At 43.8% G+C, this 24410-nt stretch overlaps 2 protein-coding genes across 3 annotated transcripts in view; both read left to right on the top strand.

Moving 5' to 3' along the window:
• The window catches only part of RABGAP1 (RAB GTPase activating protein 1), a 71044-nt gene that overhangs the window by 29075 nt on the left and 17559 nt on the right, over positions 1-24410 (top strand). For both annotated transcript variants that reach the window (XM_083806965.1, XM_083806966.1), the window contains exons 13-14: positions 1146-1296; positions 22562-22675. In XM_083806965.1, the coding sequence (XP_083663091.1) occupies positions 1146-1296; positions 22562-22675 (265 nt within the window). The remainder of the gene's footprint in view (positions 1-1145; positions 1297-22561; positions 22676-24410) is intronic.
• On the top strand, positions 7782-17836 carry GPR21 (G protein-coupled receptor 21). The gene has a single exon (XM_083807027.1). It carries the CDS (start codon positions 7927-7929, stop codon positions 8971-8973), a length of 1047 nt encoding a protein of 348 aa, XP_083663153.1. The 5' UTR covers positions 7782-7926; the 3' UTR covers positions 8974-17836.

Raw genomic sequence — 24410 nt, forward strand, 5'->3', positions numbered from 1 at the left:
AGGTAAATCTTTCATTTAATAGGCCTTTGCAAACTGTTCTGTGATTTGAGTATTTTGTATAGTGAGTATTTGATATAAATATTCATATAAATAGGAAATATAAGTATGTAAATATAAATGTATATAAATATGAGTGTAACTATTATAGAAATATTATCTTGATTATAGTTGGTTTTGTTTAGAGAAAACAAAGTGAAGGTGGACTTTATGGTACGAGCTGATTTAAGTGTCCAGGATGGCTGGGCTCCAGGTTATTGTGTGGGAACACTGTAGACGGGAGGAAGGCAACAAGGATTCCCAGCACGTGTAAAATTATCATCCACGTATGTTAGACTGTTAATAAAGATTGTTAAGCACGAGTTTATTAATAGAATGCAGTCAATGTTGACAAGTTCAGTTTTTGCCTGGTTTGTCTATCAGTCCTCTTAATCATTTTACTAAGAAGTTTTCTTTCAGTAACTGTAGAAAAAAATATGATTGATTGAAGGACTCTGTTTTTTGGGATTTTAATGTTTGAGCCACAAATGGACTGTTCGGCTTCACTTTCTGTAACTGCATAAATTAAGTTTAGTTTTTACAACTTGCAGTGCTGTAATTTATGGGCTGTCAACCAGTTTCACTCAAAAAAAATGTTTAGATGGGACTAGCTTGTGTAACAGTGAAAGCTGTTCAAATGTATGGATGCAGTTAGAAAGCCCTGCAAGATGTTTTGATGGCTCTGCTACCAAAACAGGTTAGCTGGTCACCTGCCTACTCTGGCATGGAAAGACCAGAGCGCAGTACGTGCTTCTGCAAGCTCTTTCTGTTGTTCGTGCAGTTTGCACTTGGGATTTACACAATGTGGTACTGTCCTCCAGTTGTAGTTTTTGCTGTGGACTTCTGTTTTCTTGAGTGTTTTATAGCTTATGCTTATATTGTATTTAAATTTAATAGGAATCAAAGAAAGAGTTTGCAGAGTGCTTCTCTAAATCTTCTTTTTTTAATAACTTTTCACTCTTCAGAAGAATTTCACTTACTCTTGACAATATGTGGAGTATCTTGAGCTTCCTGTCATTTGTCGTGTCAGGTGTTGCACATCAGTTGTTGTTCATGTACTCATTTATATGTACTTGGATAATAGTAACAAAGGCTTCCTCTACACCCAGGCACCTCAATCTGAGCGTCAGGCCAAAGACATTGTCAGCGCTCGTGAGAAGTGGTGTCCCTGAGGCCCTGAGAGGAGAAGTGTGGCAGCTGCTGGCAGGGTGTCATAACAACGATCACCTGGTGGAGAAGTACCGAATTCTCATCACAAAGGTAGAGTGCTATTTTATTTTCCATCTTCCTCCCCACCCCCATAAGTTAATGAATGGAAATACAGAGAATTCAAAGTATGTAACGTCTTGTTTAAAGGCTCATGAGTATATCTGAATATATGTGAACTAGTGAGGATAATTCAATCCTCCCGACAACAACAAAAATAACAAGAAAAATTAGTTGTTACAGTATTTGTAGAACACTTTCATTTCATAGTTCTGCTTCTGTTACACTTGGATTGGTTCTGAATTACTTTGTCAGAAATTAATATTCTATTAATTGCGTTCGTAACTGACAGATTCAGGAAGCTCATTTCCTTTGCTTGTTTGGATTTCCTGAAAGAAGGCTGAATTTTGTTCCGTTGTCTTAATGTTTATGTTAAAAATCCAGTGCTAGTTGAAATTGCAGGGTGGTTTTTTGTTTGTTTGGTTTGGTTTTTGTGTGGTTTTTTTTTTTTTAGATAGAAAAAGCAGAGCACTTTGGACATTTTGCATTAGCAGCGGTTTTTTAACTTCTTATCTTGAATGCTGACCTCAATAATATAGGAAAAGAAAAAAAAAAAAAACAGATACAGACATCATTCAGTGTTTCTCAGAGTTCTAGAGTAACAAATGTGTCACAAAATGAAATCTCTCTTCCCTCCCAATACGTTGATTTGGATTTGATCATTATCTTTATAGATAAGCTGTATTTTACTACTTTCATCAAATGTTCATGTCTAGAAGGACTATATTAGACATTGTTAATGATGCAGGCTTAGTATTAAAATAACAAACTAATTGTTCACCAGCTAAAAAAGCAAAACAACTGAATCAGTCTCTGTATATTTATGTTCTGATGGCACAGATTCATGGGGAGCAATTAAAGATCTTATTCTGAGGGTAAGAGGGCTTCTGAATTTAAACTTGGTTTCTGCTGGCATCCTGTAGGAAGGATCCTACATGATTCAAATGAATCATGTTAGATTAGCTAAAAATGTTCTGCCATAAATACTCACACACGCTTACTGAACGTAGGAGAAACTTGATGTGAATTCCTTAATATTGGTACCTGCATAGTAGAACTGTAACTTGTATCTGTGGTACATAAATCATACAAATATTACGGAGGTTGAGTGCTCTTGCAAGGAGCATACCAGAGTTACTCTTGCTGTGTTGTTTTAATTGCCTGTTGAGCAGGTGACCATGTCACTTGTTCCTGTTTCAGTATTTTGGTATCAGAGAGGTGATCTCTGTAGCACAGTTGATGACACATACTGGTGCTATCTGTGTGATCTAAAAAGGAATTGTGTAACGGTTTTTAAATCTGTGAAACCTTTCCACTCACTCACATTTAGCAGACACAAAGGAAATAACCTGGATCTAATGCGTTGGAAGCATCTCTAGAGTCCAAGTGCAAGGGAGAGCAAACGAACTGATCAGCAAAAGAACTGGCTATACTTGCAGTGGTCGTTCAGCATATAAACTAATTAAGGAATTAAAGAAAACAAGCACTGAATGTCTATTTTCAGACTCTGCTGCAGTCATATGATTTCTGTCGTATACTGTTGAGGACATGAGTTCAGGACCTGGGAAGATGATGCTTGCAGACCCATCGTATATAGTGTACGCCAACAGTATAATAATGCTGAATAGCATCTTGGCCTTGTTTTTTTTTTGTTTTCATGCCTTTCATAGATTATTTGATAATTTTGGAGTTCTGATGTGACTGGTTATTCTTACAGCTCTGAAAATAACAGCTCTGAAAATAACAGCTCAGTTGTAGTCAAAATGCACCAATGCACAAGAGAGAATGTCCAAAAAAGAAAGTCATGAGTCATGTGAAGGCAAGGGTCTTTTCTAATCTATTGTGTCGCTGGCCTCGTAACGCTCCGTCATGTTTTGCATGTCACTAACGCTAATCCTGCTCTGGCAGGAGTGCACTTATTTCTGTTAATGTCCACTGAAAATGTTCTGTAAGGAAATAACTGCTGTGGCGCAGAGTTGAAGCATGACTTGATGCAAAACCTTTGCTCTTCAGTGCAGGTAGGAGGTGCAGTAAGCCAGTCTGAGCACTCCTAATCCCGTGCCCCTGCTCTCTTAATGTTGACCTCTATTTCTGTAGCTGCATTTGATTTCTGCCATGCTTTTCACGACCCCATGTGGCAGAACAGTCCCAAATTAATAAGGATCTGTGTTGACAGCTGCTTCAAAAGCTTCTGGTCTCTTTCAGTGATTTTTTTTTTCCTTTTTCTTGTGAGCAGGGTGTTGGATGCAGGCTCCCCAGTATTTCTTTTGATGTTTGATGCTTTCCAATGGAATTCTGGCCTCTAGTGCTTGGAGAACTGTTTTTAGCTTTCTTTTGCAAATTAATTGCTGCAAGAATAATTTCTTGTTTACTACTGAAGTGTGACTACTGAATGATGAAAAGAGAAGTGTCTTGCAATGGGTTTCACCAGTGAAGGCTGTATCTAGTTCTCTTCTTGAATCTGACTTGTGCATAAAAGCCAGCATTGAAACCAGGCCTCAAGGTGCAGTGCCGCGTTCTGGTCGTGGTGACAACGTTTATTAATTATTTGTTCCACGTTTCTTTGATATGCACTAGTTGGGTTTGTACTCTGTGCTTTCGTTATTGCAGAAGTGTTGCACCATTGTGGTATTTCAAATTACTTTTGAGAATTTGCACACCATCTGTGTGCAATAACAAAGCTTTTAGCAACTCCAGATTGCCATGCTCGTGATGGGGAGTGTGGATGAAAGCCAGCCCAATGAATTAAGGTCATGTCCCTACTGGGGACAGAAAGGAAACTCTAGGTAAAATGATCTAGACAATCCTTTGAGAGGCATCTGTTCCTGATAGGACTTTGGCAGTCGTGGTTATGGCTGTTAATCTTTAGGCTTTCAGCCATTGAACAGTAGGAGGGGAGAGATGGGGACTTGCTCCAGGTGTTAACGGGTACCTGAAGGAAAAATACTTTGTGTTTTTGACAGTCATAGATGGATGGGGAGTGGTGCTGAATGGAAGACTTGTAAAACTACCATACAAGTTAAAAAAATAAATAAATCGTGTTACAAAGCAAAATAGGCATCACCTACTTTTCAGACAATGTTTTTAAAGAGGATTAATACAGCTATTGAATCTCTCAGATCAGTGGAGGTCTTTTAGTGGATAAGTACTCCATAATACCAAAATTTTAAAAACCTGACATTTACAATATTGAGGAGAAACTAAAAGCTTTTGGATATAGGTCTGTGTGGGAGGAAATAAGGTTGAAAGATTAAAATAATTAAAAAAAAAAAAAGAAACAATGAACTGTTGAACCAGATAAATGCACTACATTAAGAAAAATCCAACATGAGAGGGACATCTGGTGGCACAAATTTAAACAATAATAATAATAAAACAGTGGCAGAATGAGTATCCTGGGATGTTACCCTGCAATAACATTTGTGATAGAAAATCAAGGCCTAGCTAGAGATGAGTTTATTCCAATTTTTCTTAGAGCAGGACTCTCGCTATTCCCTTTCTCATCTTCCCCCTATTTTGTCTCCATGAGCAGAGGATTATAGTACATGGAAGTTCTACCAAACGCACCGAGTCTTGGAGCAAATGATACGAATTTTTAAGGAAGAAATAGGTTGATGTGTCACTACCATTATTTGACTGAATTTGTTGCTTTACCAGTGGCATAAAATGTAACAGTACTTTAGCTGTGGGTGACTAACATTTATTTTCCACGTGTATCACAGTCAGGTTTCCATATATTCATTTAAATTCAGAAGTATCCATTGAGTTTTCAGGCGTACAGAGAGCCACAACTGTGTGTGATCCGTCGAAATTAAACTTAATGTACATCTGTGAATCGCGGCGTAATAGAAGTATGACAGTCTTGGTGTTGGTGTGCCTGAACTTGTAGCTCCCTTTGATTAGTTTTGATCACGTGGTGATAAAAGTTTAATTATCTTTTAGAAGCAGTAGGTCTCCCAGGAGCTCTCGTTGTAACGTCATGGAGCAGTTGGCTTGGACTCTGGGCAGAGCTGTCACTGTTGAAGAACCAATAGGCTGTCAATTAAAGGGAGAAAACTCTGACATAGAAATACCTGTCAGCTATAAAGGAGTTAAGCTTGGACTTAATAAAATAGTAATAAAAATAAAACAGTGAAGACTTTTTGATTTGGTGGGACATCTTTTGTTTTGAAATTTGAGCAAGCAGATGTTGTTTTGGGCAGTCTCAGGATTTCCAATACCACCTTACTTTTATATCTGAGATATATTTAAGGTTCAATGTGTGCTGTTTTACTAAAGATGTTTATAATGTGCCTATTCATGCCTAAGGATCCAGAAATACTATGTGAATCAATTGGTATGTAAATCATTCCCTGCTTTGGAAAGATAGGAGATCATTTCTCCAGCAGTAATTCAATCAGAGCTTGTTTTTTATACAACCACAATACACTTGCCTAAATTTAATTCAAAGTTTATGTTTCCTAGCTACAGTTCTAGTACTTAACTTTCCATGAGTAGAAATGCCATAAATTATAACAGAAATGAAGGACAACAGTGAAGTGATCTTTGGGGGCTGGGGGGTGGAATAAGGTGCAAAAATGAGATTTTGGTTTTCAGAGTTTTGCAGGAGACTGCCTATAGATTTGCCAAGTCACGGTGTTGTCCAACCAAGGTTTTTGGCCAGTACAAATACATTGTAGAATGGTTTTTCTGCCTACAGGTCAACTGAAATCCCAAGTGCAGCAGTGTGATTGCCCTGAGACTCATCCCTTTGGCGAATTCCTTTCCCGTTAGAAATCCCACAGTGCGACAAACACTTGGCTTGCGTTAGCCAAAACCTTGGGCTTGTTGGTACCGATGGAATTTGGTGTGTGGACTTGCACTGGCACACAACAGCTGTGTGCTTGCGTTTTTGGTGAAAGGACTTCAGTTGTTGAAGAGCCTCGTTCCAGTCCCTTGCTGGCTGATGGGCTCAAAGCCCAGTTCCCGTAGGGACGGCCTGCCCGCGTCGTGGCTGTGGAGCAGTCGGTCCGGTGTTGCAAAGTGAGCTTCGGCATCTTACGGGGATGTGTTTTCCAGCACGCTGAGCGAGCAGAAGGCTCTTGGGTGTTTTCCCCTGGTTTTGCAGACAAGGTGCCCGTATCCTGTTGTGACACCTATGCCGGTGTGCGCAGAAGAGGTTTCTCTGCTTACCTGTGCGTGACGCGTTAGTCTGTGGTGCGAATTCACGTGTAAGGGCTGCTGTGAATCCCTTGCACGCTTGCCCACGGGAATGCCCTCAGGTTTTCCAGTTTGTGCAGCTGCTTTGGGCACCGTCAGCGGTCGGTTTGGGTTTTCTCGGGCACCGCCAGCGGTCGGAGAGCCGGGCGTGTGGCTGTGAGGGTGCAGGAGCCCCCCCGAGCTGGTGAGACGCACCGCCGGGCTCTCGTGTCCTCGCATTCAGGTGTCTCCTGAGCAACGCGGGCCGCGGCAGGCAGGAAGACCCAGGGTGGGTTTCCCCCCCCCCCGAATGAGCGTTTGTTCCCCGGGGAAGAGCCTCAACGGAGCCCTGGGCGCTCATTTCACGCCCGGGCTCGGGCTGCTCGCACCCGGCACGCAGCGAGGGGGGGGCGCGGAGCAGGGCAGGTGTCCGTCCGTCCGTCTGTCCGTCCGTCCATCCATCCATCCGTCCATCAATCCGTCCGTCCGTCCGCCCGTCTCGCAGCCGCGGGGGCGCGCAGGGCGAGGCCGCTCCGTGTGCGGGAGGGGACCGGGGGGGTTCCCGGAGGGGGGGGGGGGGGGGGGGCTGCCGGGTCCCCGCCGGCGGCGCCGCGCCCTCGGCGCGCTCCTGGCCGCCGCCCTCCCCTTCCTGCCGCCCTCCCCTCCCCTCCCTCCCCTCCTCTCCCTCCCTCCCGTCCCCTCCCCTCCCTCCCGGCTCCGCAGTGCCGGGCCCGAGCTCCGCCGCCGCGCTCGGCCGGGGCCGCGCCGGGGCTGGGTGGCGGCGGCAGGTGAGGGGCGGGGGGCGGCGGCGGAGGGGGGGGGGGAGCGGTGTGGGGGTGGGGGTCGGGGGGGGGGCCGGGGCGGCGGGCGGCGGCGGGGGGAGCCGGGAACAAAGCGGCGGGCAAGATGGAGCCAGGAGGGAGAGGGGCCGGGACCCCCGCCCCGCCGCGCATCCCGGGAACGGGAGCACCGGGGGGGGGGCTGGGGCGGGCGGCGGGGGGCGCCCGGGGGGGGGCCGGGGGAGCAGGGCGGGGATGATGCTGTAAAACGCTTTCCCCTTCTCTTCTGTCAGCTGCGGGAGGAGTCCCGCCCGGGCCCGGGGAACGTCCCTCCTGCTGCCCCCCGGCCCCGCAGCCCTCCCCCCCCCCCCAACCCCGGGCCGGCAGCAGCCCCCCGGGGCCGGCAGAGCCCCCCCGGTGCGGCTGCACGAAGTTGCTGCCATGCCCGCCGCCGGGTCCCGGTGCGCCGGCAGCGGCGGGGAGCCGGCTTCCGAGGGGGATTGTGCTGCAGACAATGCGCGGCGGCATCTGGAGCAGCCCCGGGGACTGGAGCTCCGGTTTTGACATTGCTGCACACACGGCACCAGCCGCAATGACAGTGGCTGCCTGGAGTGGCTGCAGGCAGCAGGCAGGAGCATGAAGTGAGGAGACCACTGCAGTGCTCAAGATGAACTCCTCCTTGGTCGGCAACCAGAGTGGCCGGCCCTTCTGCCTCCTGGCCATTAGCTATCTGGAGACCATCAATTTTTGCCTCCTGGAAGTGGTCGTTATCGTGTTCCTCATGGTGCTGATTATTTCGGGCAACATCATCGTGATATTTGTCTTTCACTGTGCACCTCTGCTGAACCACCACACCACCAGTTACTTCATACAGACCATGGCGTATGCTGACCTCCTGGTGGGCGTGAGCTGTCTGGTGCCTTCTTTGTCTCTGCTGCACTATCCCATTGTTTTGAGTGAGTCCTTGGTTTGCCAAATCTTCGGTTACGTGGTGTCGGTGCTGAAGAGCGTCTCCATGGCCTCTTTGGCATGCATTAGTATTGACAGATACATCGCCATCACAAAGCCGCTGACCTACAACACGCTGGTTACTCCGTGGAGACTGCGGATCTGCATCCTGATAATCTGGCTGTACTCCTGCCTCGTCTTCTTACCCTCCTTCCACTGGGGAAAGCCTGGATATCACGGGGATGTGTTTCAGTGGTGTGCCAATTCCTGGAACACCGATCCCTATTTCACTCTCTTCATCGTGGTGATGCTCTACGCCCCGGCTGCTTTCACCGTCTGCTTCACGTACTTCAACATCTTCCGCATCTGCCAGCAGCACACCAAGGAGATCAACGAGAGGCGGGTGCGCTTCAGCTCTCAGGACGGGGAGACTGGGGAGGCCCAGCCCTGCCCGGACAAGCGCTACGCCATGGTTCTTTTCCGTATCACCAGTGTCTTCTACATCCTCTGGCTGCCCTACATCATCTATTTTCTGCTGGAGAGCTCCAATGTCTATAGTAACCGCGTTGCGTCCTTCTTGACCACTTGGCTTGCCATTAGCAACAGTTTCTGCAACTGTGTCATTTACAGTCTCTCCAACAGTGTCTTTCAGAAGGGGCTTAAGCGTCTCTCGGGGGCTATTTGTGCCTCTTGTGCTAGACAGAGGGTAGCTAAGGACTCCTCTACCTCTAGGAGCAAAAGATCTTCCAATGGATGTCATGTCTAAGACACCTATCGGCTTGACTGGGAAGTGCAGGGACAACTCTGTAAATTGCAAAAAATTAAATATGATTTTAAGATGTCCAGATTTGCAAAAAGGTTTCTGAGAAATGCTGCTGACATAGAAGAATCAGGAGCACATATCATTGTGATTTCACTTTTAAAAATTTATTGCTGTGGAGGCGGCCGTGGAGTTTCACCTCCATGTTCATTTTTAAGAATAAAGCTGTATCTTGACAGTTACCTCTCCAGCTGGTGTGACTGAATGGAGTGGGTGTCTGAGAGCTTCAGCAAAATGTAGTCTTTCTTACAGCTCTACTAGGTTCTTTGGAGATTCGTGCTTCACATGTAAATGATAGATCTGAAGTGGAAATGTCACGGTATATGGTGTATTACAGGGATTTTTTAATATATGCCAAAGTATATCGACACAATTTTCCAGCGTCATAAGAGAAGGGGCCAAACAATTTGTTTTTCAGTGCTACCTAGACAGGATTTCTAGAACAGTGGTGAACAATGTGAACATTTCAGCATGAACTTAAAGTCTTACTGAGCCATGGGTGCAGCAACCTGGTCTGGGCAGTCGTACGCGTAGGGGGAGCAATCCGGCTTCTGTGCCCCTTCCTCTGGTAGGCTGCCTGCGTGCGATCAGCGTGGCATCTGCATTCTCCTATTTGTTGTGAAGTAGGAAGAAAAACTTGGATCAGACCAAATCTAGCAGTTAAATAAAATGTGTTTTGATAAGCTAAGAGAAAATACTTGTCGTTTTATGATAGCAGAGTTGTGGCAGTCACTCGAGGATGATGCCAACATGTGAAAATTATTCTCAAAACAGTGGAGAAATGCCACATTTTTGTGTGGAAATTTTCTCAAGAACAACTTTAAAAATAACATCTCCCCCCCCCCCCCTTTTTTTTAATCTAAATTCTTCTGATATTTTACATACTAGAACTTAAGGGGAAAGGAAAGAAAACAATTGTCTTCTAAACAGCTAAGGGAACTATGTTGTAAATTTAACTGTAGTATTTGAGTTATTCATAAGTGCACAGAGCTAAATCAGAGACATTTTTCTTTAGGCTGCAGGGGATTAAAGATGGTTCGAATATAGCAGGAGCTAAATCCTGTTGGCAAACGCATATTTAACTGGTCAAACAATGTACGGTATCTGAGAAACAAAGTCTCATTGACCACGACTTTTTCCAAGCTAGCTTAGGTGAGGTGTTTCTGAGTATTGTAGTGCTGTTTGAATGCAGTGCGGCCCTCAGTTGATGGGTTTTTCTAAAGAATATCTCTGTCTCTTTACTGATGCCATATTGGAATAGGAAGGTATTTGTGAACCACGTTTTCCTGTAATAATGGATTACATCTGCATCACCTTTTGTAGCTCCGGCTCTGCGGCCCGGGGGGTCCCCGGCAGGCACAGCTCTGCTCTGCAGCTGGTGCTGCGCCCGCCCGCCCGCGGTCACCGCGTTGTGCTCCCGCCCTGTGCTCGACTGCTGTGACCGGGGGGAATTCTTGGAGCTCTTGTGTTAGAGTTGCTGTTGGTGGACGCTGTTAGCCATACAGAGAAAGGAATAAAAAAAATAGGGAAAATAAATTTCAGAGGAATATTTTAGAAGCAGGGTAATTCTTTTGGCCGAAGGGAAGACTCTGTGTATTTGTTAATTGGTTTCAGCTCTACTGTTGTCATTGACTGAGATGATCTGTTTTAAAGTGGTCTACGCTGCCCCTCCCGCAAGCATCTACATACCCTGCTCTGATGTGCTGCGTGCTCCAGCCCCTGGTCTTCCACGCTGTGCCTGGAGGAGGGCACCAGGGCGCTCCCGGCATGCCTGGTCCTGCTCAGCAGCAAGCGCTGATGCACGAGTCCCCCACAAGCACAGCACATGTCCCGCTCCTGGGGAGACCCCGGCTGCTGCTGCTGAGTTTGGATTGAGAGCCGCTGCTACAAACGGTGTCTAAGTCACGTTGTGGTCGGCATTCAGAGTATTTCATCCATCGCCCAAACCTCTCCGAATAAGCTTCCTCCTTTGTTCATCTGAAATCTTAGGGATGAAGGCTGTTTAAATCCTGATGCCTTCACGACGTTACTTGTGCTCTTCTGTATTAAGACAGCGTCTAGAGCGAGGGCGTTCGCCGTGGCCTTCCCACAGACGTAGCAGAGGTGGTTCTTGCAGTTCTTGCAGTCTGACTTCTGGTTAGAGGCACCTGAATATGCCAGACAGCCGTGGGGGAGCAGAGCATAACGGTGTAGTGAGTCACTTGTAAACGGTGTAATAAGCTCGCGGCACACCAGCTGGCTAATTGTTCCTAGTGTTTTGTAGGTATTCGGGCATGGGGGGGGCAATGTAAGTGCTTGAGTCACCAATATCAAAGCATTTCTGCGTGGCATCTTTTGGAACAGCATCTCAGGTAGACTCCTCGGTAGCTTTCCTCTGACTCTTCACCTGAGCTAACGTTTCCACGTCTTTGAAGTGATGCAATCTCGCAGTAAAATAACATTTGATTAAATTTAATAGAAGAAACTAATCTGCTAGGGCCTAAAACCCTAAAAATGGCAGTTCCAGGTTTAAGTGGGAGCTGGACTACAAATATTGTGGCTTTTATTTCAGTTTTTGTGACATGAGTAAAAGATTTATGTAGGAGTATTGTATGTTACTTTTTGAGAAAGTTGGGAAGTTTAAAATAAATCAAGGGCTCTAAACGATGGCATGGAGATTTAACTCGAGTTGAAGCAGTTGCTACTTCAGCTGTAAGCCTAGAGCTGTACTCAGTGCAGTGGTTGTTACGGATGTAGATGCATTTTTGCAGCTGTTGTTGCTTTGCAGCGAAAGTTCTAGTCAATATTCCTAACACCTAGGCTTTTCTTCAGTTGCCATACTCACCTCAAAGTCTTCATCGGCTCAGGTGTTTTCCATAAGAGGCGAAAATCAGAACCTGAAGTCTGAGAGGTGAAGGGCAGAGCTGCAGCCAGCTGATGTGGTCAGGTTCCGTCCGGTATGTCCAGAGGCACTTCGGAATGTTGCCTCAGTAGCCTCGTTCGTTTAGTTTCAGATATTTCTAATTTTGTCTGTGTTAATTTATCTTTTTTTTTTTTTTTTAATTTCCCCTGTCAATTAATTTAAGGTTGGTTGAGTTCAGTAGGTGATTAGATGGTTTAAATATTCATAACATTTGAGCCTGTTGTCTTCAGTGAAACTGCACGGGGGTTGATCTAGCTCACTGTGCCAGCTGTGGAAGAAATAATTTTGAAACGAATTACCTTGTTTGCTCGGCATTCCATTCAACATCCTTTGCCATGGACTTAACGTGAGGCACTGTAGTCCTTTTCATCACAATATGTGCTATGAATTGTTAGGCAGCTAACTTTCCAGTCGGATCGCTTTCATCGTTGTACATATGAAGCTAATCCTTTCTTGGCTCTATTTGTATTCGAGTGTGCCTAGTGATTTAGAAATTGGTATCAAGAGCATTGCACATATGAGTGCCACGATGAAGAGAACATAGAAATCAAATTCCGTCTTCATAAAAATGGCATGTTGTAGTATAGTTAAACGAACTAATCTTGAAATTCCATCTCAGACTCGACATTTATTTCTTATTAGGGTTATCTGCCTTACTTTCAAATTAAGCTGCTAGAAGGTTCAATTTACAGGACGGAATTCAGTGGCATTTTTTTTAGTATCATGGGAAAGGATTTCTATACGCACAACTTCTCAGTGTGATTAATTTGCTTCATCTAGTACTCTTGATTAAAAAAAAAAAAAAAGTTTACTGGGTGTTGAGGCAGTGATGGTATTGTCATTTTCCAAATAGGCTGGGAGAAGATCTGTGAAGTATTAATTTTATAATCTTGAATCAGGTGACAATATTTTTTAATTTGTGTGAAGCAAAAGTTTTGTTGTTGTCTACCATTAGTTTTTAATATTAAATATTACTGGTTTCTACAGTCATTATTTGCTGTTAGGGATTTTTTTACTTGTTTTTTTAAGCTGCTTATTACTCAGAAATTTGTTTCTCCTAGTTGCAATTCTGACGTAGCTCAGTGTCTGAGTGCCACAATTTTGAATATTTGTCATAAATCTACAAGAAGAAAGTGGTATAAAGTACTGAGGCACTGAGAATCTCAGGAGTAGTGCAAGGTTGCATGAAGGGTCTTTCATAGAGCAAAGACTTGAATGAGAATTCCCAAATTTTAGTCTTGCCCTGCATCTCTGTGGCAGCGCCCCTTTCCCCTTCACATAAAGCTTTTACCTGTAAGAAGCTTGTCTGTTCTGAAAAAGACACTTCCAAAGCATATATGTAAGGTCAGGTGGAAATATTCAGTGTGCGAAATTGATGAGTAGTTTTTTGTGTTTGTTTTGTGGCATCACCAGCTACTGGATGCTAACAGCAGTATTGAACCTTCCTGAGCCAGGAAGCCTGAAACTTTTCAGTCTGCTCTTATTCCACATCAGGGTTTGAAGTTGATTAAGCATCTACTCCTAATTCAGGTTGGTGCTTTAGGAAGTATTTTTCTTAGGAACTAATAATTGAGCATAGGAGCCTGCCTTTAGACATTACAAACAAAACGCCCAATTAAAATTTTTCTAGTGACTTTATTCATCTGTTGTAGGTAATTATAATTCTCTATGAGGAGGTAGAGATTTTGGAAGTTTTATCTTATGGTTGTTCTAACACATCTTTAGTTCTGGGTACTTGAAGCACCTGCTAAACTTTGGCTGACCTGGTCCTTATTTTCGTGTTATTTCCCTTACTGCCTTGGCGTTGCAGGGTTACCACTTGGAAAGACGTTTTCTGCAGATAAGCAAAGGCAGATGATTTAATACTAAAATTATATCAGTAAAATGCTTTTGGAAGAGGAAAGGTCTTCTAAATTAAAATCTAGTATATGTAAAAACAGGTGCCGTTATATTTAGAGAAAGAAACTGAAAGCTGTTGGAAATGAACAAAAGAAGCCTGCGGGCCAGCAGTGTGTCTGCGCTGGTGGTATGATGTAAGTTGGGTTAGAACAATGGAGTATTTAACCTGGGTGTATCCCTTATGGCACACGTGTTAAAGATGGAGGTTACCCTTCTTGCTGGGCTGTGCTCCAGAGGCAGCTCGTGTAAGCCTTGGGTTCCCCGCACCCGCAGCGCTCGGATCCCGTCCACACCAGTGCCGGGCCTGGGCTGCTCCAGCCCCGGTCGGGGAGAAGGGGGCAGCTGAGGCGGGCCCGTGCCGTGCTGGGTGACCGACGTGTTCTGCCCAGAGAGAAGGGGCCGATTTAGTTGGGTGGGCTTAGCCAGCTTCCCAGTTCCTTCCTGTGACACAGGGTTTTCTAGGTGTGTGAGATGTCGGTTACACAGACAGCTACACTCATGGTTCTCTGCTCGTTACTGACTTCTGTTGCCTTCCAGTTTTTATCCCCATTCCCGTGCACAGCCTGTGCCTGCTCTCTGTGCATGTAGTGGCTGTCGCGAGGAAATGTTTGCGGATCTCACCCGTGGAACATCTGCTTCTCTTGAGCTTTGGCACTCAGTGAAAATGTTACCCTAAGTCTTCTGTTCTCGCGTCCTGCCCCAAGTTATTTGTTTACAACCTGTGGTGGGCTTGGGCAATCTGTCCGGTCAGAACGGATCCTCCAGCTCGTGAACCTGCCCTTACTGGCATTGAGAAACCAAGTTGGTACTCGTCTTTGTTTTGGCCTGGGAACGTGAGGGGCGGCCTCGTGCCATGGAGCTGGAGGCGGCCTGGTGCCACGGAGCTGGGGGTGGCGTGGGGCTGCTCCCTGGGCACGGGGCTGTACGCAGGGGCTGTGTGTGCCGCGAGGATTGGAGAAATGTTGGGGGGCTGTGCGTTGGGTTAGGTTATATTTAGAATGGGGGTTTCGACAGAGGGGCAGGTTTGGAGGGCGGCACCTGAGCCACGGCACCAAATCCTGGCAGGGGCGAGGGAGGGCGGCCTGCGCTCCTCGTTGGGCTGCTTTCTCTGTGTGAACGTGTAAGATGAGGACAGTAGCTTTGGAATTCAAAGCCTAGGCTTCTCAGGCGTTGCTGAGGGTCCTTCGGTTAAAAGGTTACACAAATTCAAGCGGCCCCTCCTAAAGATGAACTCGGACAAGTCTTGCTGTGCATATGTGGGTCATCCTCAGGCATCCCGAGGGTCGCGTGCAGCCAAATGCGTGGCAAAACAAGTCGGCGCTTTTTGTCCAAACTGGGGGAAACAAAAGTTCTTTCAGGATTTCAACTGTAAATGAATCCTTGAAAATCAATAATTAGATTAGTAAAGGATGATGTTTTAATATGCTGGCAGGAATATAGAGGGATTTGTCAGGGGAAGCAAAAACAGACTTTGCACTAAAGTGGCTTAGGTATTATTTATAGTGTTAGTGATATTTGTGTGCGTGGAAACTTTGGACAATTTTAATATAATGTAAGGCTTTGAGCTTTAGCTGACTAAAGTTGCTTGTTTTATGAAGTTACATTAGTACAACACTGTGAAGTATTTTTAAATATTAGCATTACTGGGTATTAAAAGTATTTCATAAAAACATTTTTTTAAAACATTTTCTGTAGATGCTGTCAAAGGAGTTGATGTTTAGTGTACAAAGAAATAAAACCCTGAGGGCTGTAAGGTACATGTGTGGTTCTGATCACCTCAGTTTTTGAGGGATTAGGGATTTCTTGGGATAAATTTTTGTTGTTAAAACCTACTAAAAATAATGGTGCAGTTAATCCTTTCAGCAACAGGAAGCAGCGTTACCTCCAGCCATGCTTTTGAACTGTCTGAAAGGATTTGCCATCGCATTTATTGTCTTCATAGACTGATGTCTTTAGCAATGCTGTACAGCACAGTGTTTTGCAAGTTGCTATGCTGATAAATTTCTCTCCATGTGTAACCTTTGAAATCAAGTTTCTGTTGTAATTCTAGCATGTAAACACTAGGTTCAATTTTGTATTCCTCTAATGAATGCAACAGGATGGAAATGAGTTTGCAATTGCTAATGATGAGCTTTCTTACTGTTCTTAATACTCGTGGGTATGTCTTTTACTTCAGGGAGTTCAAAATTGTATTAGTACCTTTTTTAATTGTTTTTTTTTTTTTTTTCCACATGCTGTTTACAATTAACCTGCAAGCATGGGAGGCTATGCATGCATGTGCTTCTAGGTTGCTTTGCTGAACAAAATGCAGTGGAGCGATCTTACTTTACGGATGCTCTCTTGTCCTTACATTCCACCTGTGTCTGCTCCTTCACAGTCACTGGGACAGCAGAAGCCACCGGTCAGATAATTTCAGTGTTCTGCAGGATGGGGCATCTGCCTGAGGGCTGTCACGAGGAGTTTTTCTGGGGGAGACGATCCAGCTCTGTACATGAGTAGTGTTACAACTGGTACTTTTCTTTTGAGCGTCGGTGAAAAGGCCAGGAATAGACAAAATCACACGTAAGAGTGTGTATGTGTGTTTGTAAGAAATTTGTGCACCTTTTTAATGCTGGAATTTTTTTATTTTTATTTTTTATTAAAAGATGAGAAAGAGGTGTGAGTGTGAAACCCCTGCTATGAAAAACTACAGGGAAAAAAAAATCCACCAAAGCAGATTAGAAAAGCAAACAGGTGAATTTGAGGCAGTCCAACCCTTAAGACTCGGTGATGCTGCGTGTAGTTGTGACAAAGGGTGGAATATTAAGGTGTCAGCCTAGGCCCCTTAATGTCCCTGATCTCTGCCTGATTTGTTCTGTTTTGCACCCTGCAGGGGAAGGGGGAGGTAGTGAAGATGGGCATTTTGATATTCACGGCAGCTGAGGAACGGTTATTGTTGTGAGTCCAAAAATGTGTATTTTGTGCCAACTCAGAATTGTTGTTAAAATAGAGGGGTGAGAGGTACTTCTGCCCAATTATTTTAATAGACATTTCTGTAGCTGATTTTTCAGCTAAGGCTAATATAGGAAAAACTATAGTTAAGCCAAAAATTACAGATGTTACTGATTTAAAATAACCTACGTATTTTTAAAAATTAAATGGAACTGCATTAAAGCGAAGTATGTACATATCTGATCCTCAATCTTTGCATAATTATTTCCAAGAGATAATTTTGCTATGAGCTGTTAAAACTCAAAGAAATGTATTATTCCCTTTGAGCTGACCTGTACTCTAGCTGTGTCATACATCTCTTGGTTTGTTTCCTTTTTGCTGTAGATGTACATACATAGATATGTATGTATCTCAAAGTAAGTGATTTAACGTGGCAGTAATTGTACAGTCACACAGTTTAGGGCTTTGTAAAATATGTAATTTTAAGAATGTCAATGTGGTTCTTAGCGAATTTTATAAACACTTTTCTGAATCTGTTATCAGCACTTCCCATCCTAAGAAAAACTGCACATATTTCAGTGATTGTTCCACTGGTTACATTTTTGTCTGCCATTCGTTTTGGATTGATGTAATCTCGATACTACTAAAATTTCAAGGGCTGTTGACGCATTTCACATAGCCTGGGATTGCCTGTTCTCCAAATGTATGGATCGTGCATCAACAGTACTACGTAGCCTTACTGTTTTGCCTAAAAGCCTAGCTAATTTATTTAACATTCTCTCTTTAAAGAGAGCTCGTCGGAAGGGGTAGCATATTTTAGGATGCTCCTTCTCTTTAAAGGGAAACCTGGAATTGAATAGCAGTACTCGTTGATCAGTGATATTATTGTAGCCAAAGGATGCATGGGTGGTTTAATAGGAAGTTTTTGCTTCAAGTTTCTTGATGAAATGTAGTGTTCTACAGAGCTGTGTGAAGAGTGTAGTTTTTTATTCGGAAATGCACTTGTACACTTTATTTGAAAGGTCTGAATGGATCATAAATACATTTAAGAAATAAATGATATGTCACATGTTTTCATGTCTTGTCTCCGATGACTTTTATGTAAGCGGGCTGATAAAGGTGTGTTCGTTTTGGAGTGGGTGGCTTTTCCCTCTTATCTTTACTGCTCCAAATATTCTGCTTTTTACGTAACTGCCAAGAGCAGGAAAACCTTCCATCATACGTTTTGTGTTTATGCTTTATCCATACATGATGCAGGGCACTGTAGGCAAGCTTCTCTCTATAATTTTCCTGTGGGAAACTTGAGCCCTAAAAGGAAATGAACACAGCTAAAGGGCTGGCTATCACAAGGGATTCACTTTTATTTTTAGAATTGCACTATATTGCCATATTTGGACTGAAAGTATGCTGTATCAATGCACTATTGTATCAAATTGCAGCTGTTTGCCCATTCCGAATTTCTCTACATTATTCAATTTTTGTTTTCCACAAATACTACTGTTTATTTGGGAGTGTTCTTGGTGAGTGCTGACTGCAGGTAACACACGTGTTCTGGGGGCAGCATTTCTTATGGGAAGCTAACCAGTGTGTTGCTTTGAAAGTGGGTTCTGTGGGGCTTCCTCAAGGTCTCGGTAACAGGTGTAATTCCTCTTCCTAAAACCTCACAGCGCTTTGGTCCAGGACACGCAGGAGATACACTCGCTGTAAATGTTCCCTATCAAAAGTAATGGTGGGAATGCCATTAACCTCGTTAACCTGCAGAATGAATTTGGTGACGTGGTGTCCTACGAACATCCAAAATAGCCATTGAAAGACCTTTTAATATTGCAGGATGTATTGGAAATGCACAGATCTCTGAATAACGTACCCATAGCATGTAACGCTGCCCTTGTTGCTGTCCATGGAAGTTTGACAGCTTCGTTTTCCCCCACTCGTTAGAGCTGCTGGAAGCTGTCAGCTGCCGTGCTGCTTCCTTCAATGTCTTGTGTGTGCCTTGCATCGAAATGCCTTGCAATGCCGTGCCGCGTGCTGATCAGCCCCTGGCCGAAGCATCTGAAATGTGACCGACAGATGGAATCTTTAGGCCTTTCTTTTCACAGTAATCTCTGCCTGTATGGCAAAAGCTCGGCAAAGTCAGTGCGACCTCCTGAGAAGCAATTGCAGCGTGAAAATTTACTCCATGGTGCCAAGAGTGAGAATTGAGCAGAATTTGGGTTTCGTTTTCTTATGGGAATGGTGTTTGAATTCAGGTTTATGCCAAGGAAATTCTTAATTTCCTTCATTTTTGTATTTTATTTGGCATTTCACAGAATCACGGAATGGTTGAGGCTGGAAGGGACCCCAGGAGGTCATCTGGTCCATCCCCGCGCTCAGGCATGGACACCTAGAGCAGCTTGCCCGGGACATGTCCAGACGGCTTTTTCCTTGGACTGTTTTCTTTAATTCTTCTTGATTTCTTTAGTTCTCTTAACTTTTTTAACGGTTTAATTTTGGTAAGCTTTAAATGTTTAGAATTTTAATCATTTATTGGGCGGATGTGTCACCCCAGTGAACAAACTGTATTTTGAATTTTTTTGGGAGATGGTCTTAAGTTTTGGACCTTACCATTTTTCCACTTTTATGTCATTTTTGAAGTCAGCCTGTGTCTCAGTAAGGCCTCTGTTTTATGTCCACACCTGATTTCTCCAGGTGTGACAGGAGGAGTTGATCCTCGAGTGGCGAGCCATTTTCAGCAGGCAACTACCTCTACTGAAATGGTTTATTTCAGTTTTTTTTCATCACAGCTCTTGTCCCTTCAGCAATTCTTTGCTGCTGCTGCTTTGTCTTTCCAGTTTTATGTACGGGATTAGGAAGAATAAATCTGTCCTGCTGAAATCTGCAAGTATTTCAGCCCTGTGAAGAGGTCCTACTGACTCCAGCTCTTCGAGATTAAGTGTCTTAAGCTACTGAAAAAGCCTTCCAATGCAACAGTCTCACTCTGAAGATGTTGATCGAGATTGTAACTACATGATGCAATTTGCAGATCCTGGGACGCTCCATCAACTGGAGAGGAAGTTTTTAGTATAACCCCACTAATATTATTAAGTGCATGAAAGGGGGAGGAAGGCTGTGTTCGGAGCATCCATATTTCCCTGCTTTCCTTCAGAGCAGTGAACTGTTGTGAGAATTTTAATCTTTACTGCGCTTGCCTCAGTTCTCATGGCTGTTTTCCATTCTGTTTTCTTTATTACTTTCTTTTTCTTCCTGTCATTCTTAGCTTTCTATTTTTCAATCCCAGTTTGTGAAGGGTGTGGGTTCAGAAGGGTTTCCTTCAGTTCCCAGTCCCCTGAAAGCATGAGAAATTGCCCATTGAGCCAATTCTCACAGCAAGGTATAAAAATAGGAGTAAAGAAAAGGTTACACAATGCTTGGATTGCAGCAGTTTGTACTAATGGAGAGATTTCAAAGCCATGGTTTGAAAAACATTTTTAAAACCTTATCATTTCCGTTAATTTTTCTCTCACCAAGCTCTGTTGGAGCTGCAGGAACTAGCTTTCCAGATTACTTGAGGAATTGTACTGAAATACAGGAGTCAAGTGCTCAACAAGTCACGCAAAGTCAGAGGGACCACTAATTGCTCTCTTTAGTCAAAATGAGTGATTTGTTTGACAAGCCTGTCCTAAGAGTTTCTAACCAGATGCTTTTGCTTCTGCTATTAAATAAGTGAATTAAAAGGCAGGTGGATTTAAGGTTATTTTCTGTCATCTGTGCCCTTGCAGCAGACCCCAGGTAACTCCCAGGAAATCCCCTTGTTTGGTGCCACAGACTGCTATTAGCAGTGGACACTATCTGTGCTCTTGCAAAGAAGGGTATTTCACTGTAATTCAGCCTTGCAAACTTTTAAGAAACTGGAAGTTATCACAAAGACATTATTCACATGCTTTAAAATTCTTGGTTTATTTCTGAGCATTTGTTTTCTCTTCTTGTGAAACTAGCCGAAGCTGACAGCCAGCCATCATCTTAATGTCTTTGACTTAAAAGGATTTTTAATGCATGTGTGTGTATATGTATGAAATTTCTTTGGTATTGGCTTTTGTTTGCTTCTGATTTCCTTGTAATGAAATGGACCTCTTTGGCATATTAATTATTACCAAATTGAAATGCTGTACAGTACTTTTGATATAATTTCCAAAACAATCCAATAACTTGATTCTAATAGCAGTGTAATGCTTTCCTAATGAAATGTCTGTATTAAGCCACAGAGAGGAGCATTAAACTTGGATAAAATCTGAAGAGAAAATCAAGTTCAGAGCTGTAATTTTGTTCCTGTTTGCAGCATTGAAAAAAAGATCAACTAAAATCTGTATTCACACTGATTAATTCACGCACTCTGAAGTTATTTTACTTCTGAACTTTCTTCCCTTTGTCGAACAAACCCACAAGCGATTTGGCTGTAGTAAACCGACCAACAACGAACACCCACCTCTTCAGTGTGGTTCCGCGGGGCAGCGTGGATGTTTGCAGCCGCAGCCTGGCGCGCTGCTCTGTGATAGCCTCAGGTGTGAAGCTGACCGGGGTTTTATTTCAGCGTTCAGTCAGTCGGCAGTGCCATCTAGTAAGGGAGCCTGGATCCTTCCCGTAGCAGTGGTTGCTGGTTTATTGTTGTGGCATCTTTTCAGGCGGTTACTCACTGCCGAGATCCCCCTACCAAGGAGCTCTCGCTCCGTGCCTAGAAAAAGCCCTCTTTTTGGCAGTAGAAAGAGGGGCCAGTTATAGGCAAAAAGAAATATCTACAGATAAACAGAGGGCTTTGTTTCTGTTTTATTTCCAGCATAATGGCCTCTCCTTCTGATTTGGTGGTGGTCACAGACTTGCTGCGGGGTATCCCCTGCCATCATCCACGTCCCTGAGCCACATCCGGCAGTGCTGGTGCCAGCGCTGCTCTGAGGGCTCTCGCCAGGTACTGGCCTCCAGCTGGACCTTGCACCGCTGCTCACAGCTATTGGAGCCCAGCAGTCCAGGCAATTTTCCACCCACTTTCTGCTCCAATTACCTAGCCTACGTCTCACTAATTTGATTTTAAGGAGAAAGTGGGAGATTGTGTCAAAGGCCTCGCAATCCGCTGGCCTCTCCTTGTCCACAGCTCCAGTCACCTCACCATTTAGTGCTGGGAGGTTGGTTAGGAGTGGTTTGCCGTTGTTACATCCATGTTGCTGCTCCCAGTCACCTTCCTGACCTTTGTGAATTTAGAAGTAGCTTCTGAGAGGTGTGTGGTGCTGTTGCACCATGTGTTAAGCTCTGGATGGATGGTTAGTGTCTTCCTTGGGCTCATACTGAGTTTTCTTTTCTTGTTTTGCCTAATTTTTTGGGGAGGATGGAGAGTGGTTTCTCTAGCTAAAACATTTAAGAGAATGAATGAAAGAACTTAGGATGGCAGCGTGCAGCTGCTTACAATTGGTAGTTACCCTCTGCAGTTGTAAGAAAAATGAGATGTGACTAGGCAGCATTTGTGTTCAGGAGACTGCGAGGGAAGGCTGCTGTCTGCACTGCAACGTCCTGGAACGCTTTTCTGTGTGTGCTTTTTCTGCCACTCACTGACTGTTCCCAGATGTGCTTAGGTAACCAAATCTATCAAGATTGTGATCTGGAGCTGCCAGCCTGCAGGCAGGCTGTTCTGGCTGAGTAGACTGTATTTTGTTAAATTTAGAACAGTGCACAGAACACAATGCCAGTCTCCTAACTCTCAGTCCTAGCATATTGTAATTTAGTCTCTTTTGATGTGTTTTCATTTACGTTACCTGAATTTTTATTTTTGTCTAATAGGAATCTCCACAAGACAGCGCTATCACCCGAGACATCAATCGAACGTTCCCTGCTCATGATTATTTTAAAGATACTGGGGGAGATGGTCAGGACTCCCTGTATAAAATATGCAAGGTATTCTTTAAATTCTTCTTCACTTATTTTGGTAACTTATGTTTAAAATCATTAACAGATGTAACTCTGTTACTTGAGAAGAATATGTAGGGTATTATAGTTAACTGTATCGTGGAGACAGACTGGTGCTAGGCTCAGGTTGGTCCTTCATTGCAGATGTTTATCTGGTTATAGTGACATTCAGGTAGGAGGTCTAAAGTAGTAAGCCCTCTGGATTCCTGAACGCTAATTTGTTTCGTACAGAAACATCATGTCAGCCTGGATCAGGCTGGACAAATTATATGCTGTTCTGGAGATGAGGACTAATTCCGTAGTGATCAAGAACAGCTTGTCACTCTAGCATGCTCCCTGGTTGTCAATATTGTCTAAATGATTCCGGCAACACTGGGGACACATGCAGGAAATCATGCTGATGTTGCCTCTTGAATTTGATTTTGATTGACATTAATGTATTTTACATTAATGTATACTAGCAAGTGTGAACGCAACATCTACATGAAATAAATGAAAGATGTTGAATTTCTTCTGTTCAGCTTTCTCTGCATTCTTTAACGAGTATTTTTGGATCTAAAATGGAGACAGTGAACATTTGCAAATTAATTCAAGAGATCAGTTTGTAATTTCACAAAGTGTGTTCCTGAGCTTTGTTCCTGCTGAGTGATGTGAAGTTTGTGTGGCCAGGTGACTGTTTTTCAAAAGGAGATATAAAAACTACAGTGAGTGAGTGAGCTTCAATTTAGAAATCATCATGTTTTTCCTTATATCCACATTGAAAGTTGTGTAGTTTTTTCCTTCAAATGAAGTACAAAAACACAGGCCATACTGTGTTGAATTTGGAGCAAGCTGTCCCCGTTAGGAGGAATGCAGAGACAGGGACACAACAGATCCTTAGGTAAAGGTTAAAATGCAGTGAGAGAAAGAGAGTTGGGAGAGCCCATCCCCATAGCAGCAGGCAGGCTGCTCATCGCAGTGTAGTTGGTTAGAGATGGTGAAAGGAGCCTGTAGGTGTGTTCGTGACAGGCCTCCCCAGCCAACACTACTACAGGTGGTTATTCTAACAGAAATATCTGAGTGATTTGAGTGCATCAAACACAGGCAAAATGCAGCCTTGAAGAAAGAATAAGACATCTTAGAGTTTTTATCAGAACAGGGCAAATGTGGATAACCGCCTTTCTATAGATCACACCTCCGCATTGAAAAAACCTGCTGAAATCCAAACAGGGGGTGAAACTTTTCCAAAATATGACCAATGAAGCTGTAGGATGTCATCTGAGATACACTAGTCTAGCAAAGTGCAAAGATGTTGGGGAAAAATACACAGTGGTCTTTAAGACTGGAGATAGCTATATTATAAAGCCACAGGCATGCACTGGAGTCGTTTATTAAAAGGCAGAAATTAGCAGCACAAGTGGGCAGCTTGTTGTTTGTGTCTCAACCAGAATGTTTTAAGCTTCCAGCACCCTTTCTTTTGTGTTTTTGTGTTTCTCCATCTTCCACATCTGATCTCCTAACACCCCTGTAGCAGCTGGTCAGAGGTAAAAGCGCTCGGATAAATACCTGGAGAGGCTGCAGTAGTCCTGGTGCATCGCTGTAATCAGCCACTGCCGCTACATGCCACGCTTGGATTCTTCACATGGGTTGTCCCCTCGTTTCACTGGCACCAGAACACCTCATGAAAATTTCATGGAGCTGTGTTTAATGTAGCATTTTGTTCTCATTGTGCTTTTAGGTTAAG

The sequence above is a fragment of the Anser anser genome (assembly GCF_964211835.1).
Source record: "Anser anser genome assembly, chromosome: 21".
Taxonomy (NCBI): domain Eukaryota; kingdom Metazoa; phylum Chordata; class Aves; order Anseriformes; family Anatidae; genus Anser; species Anser anser.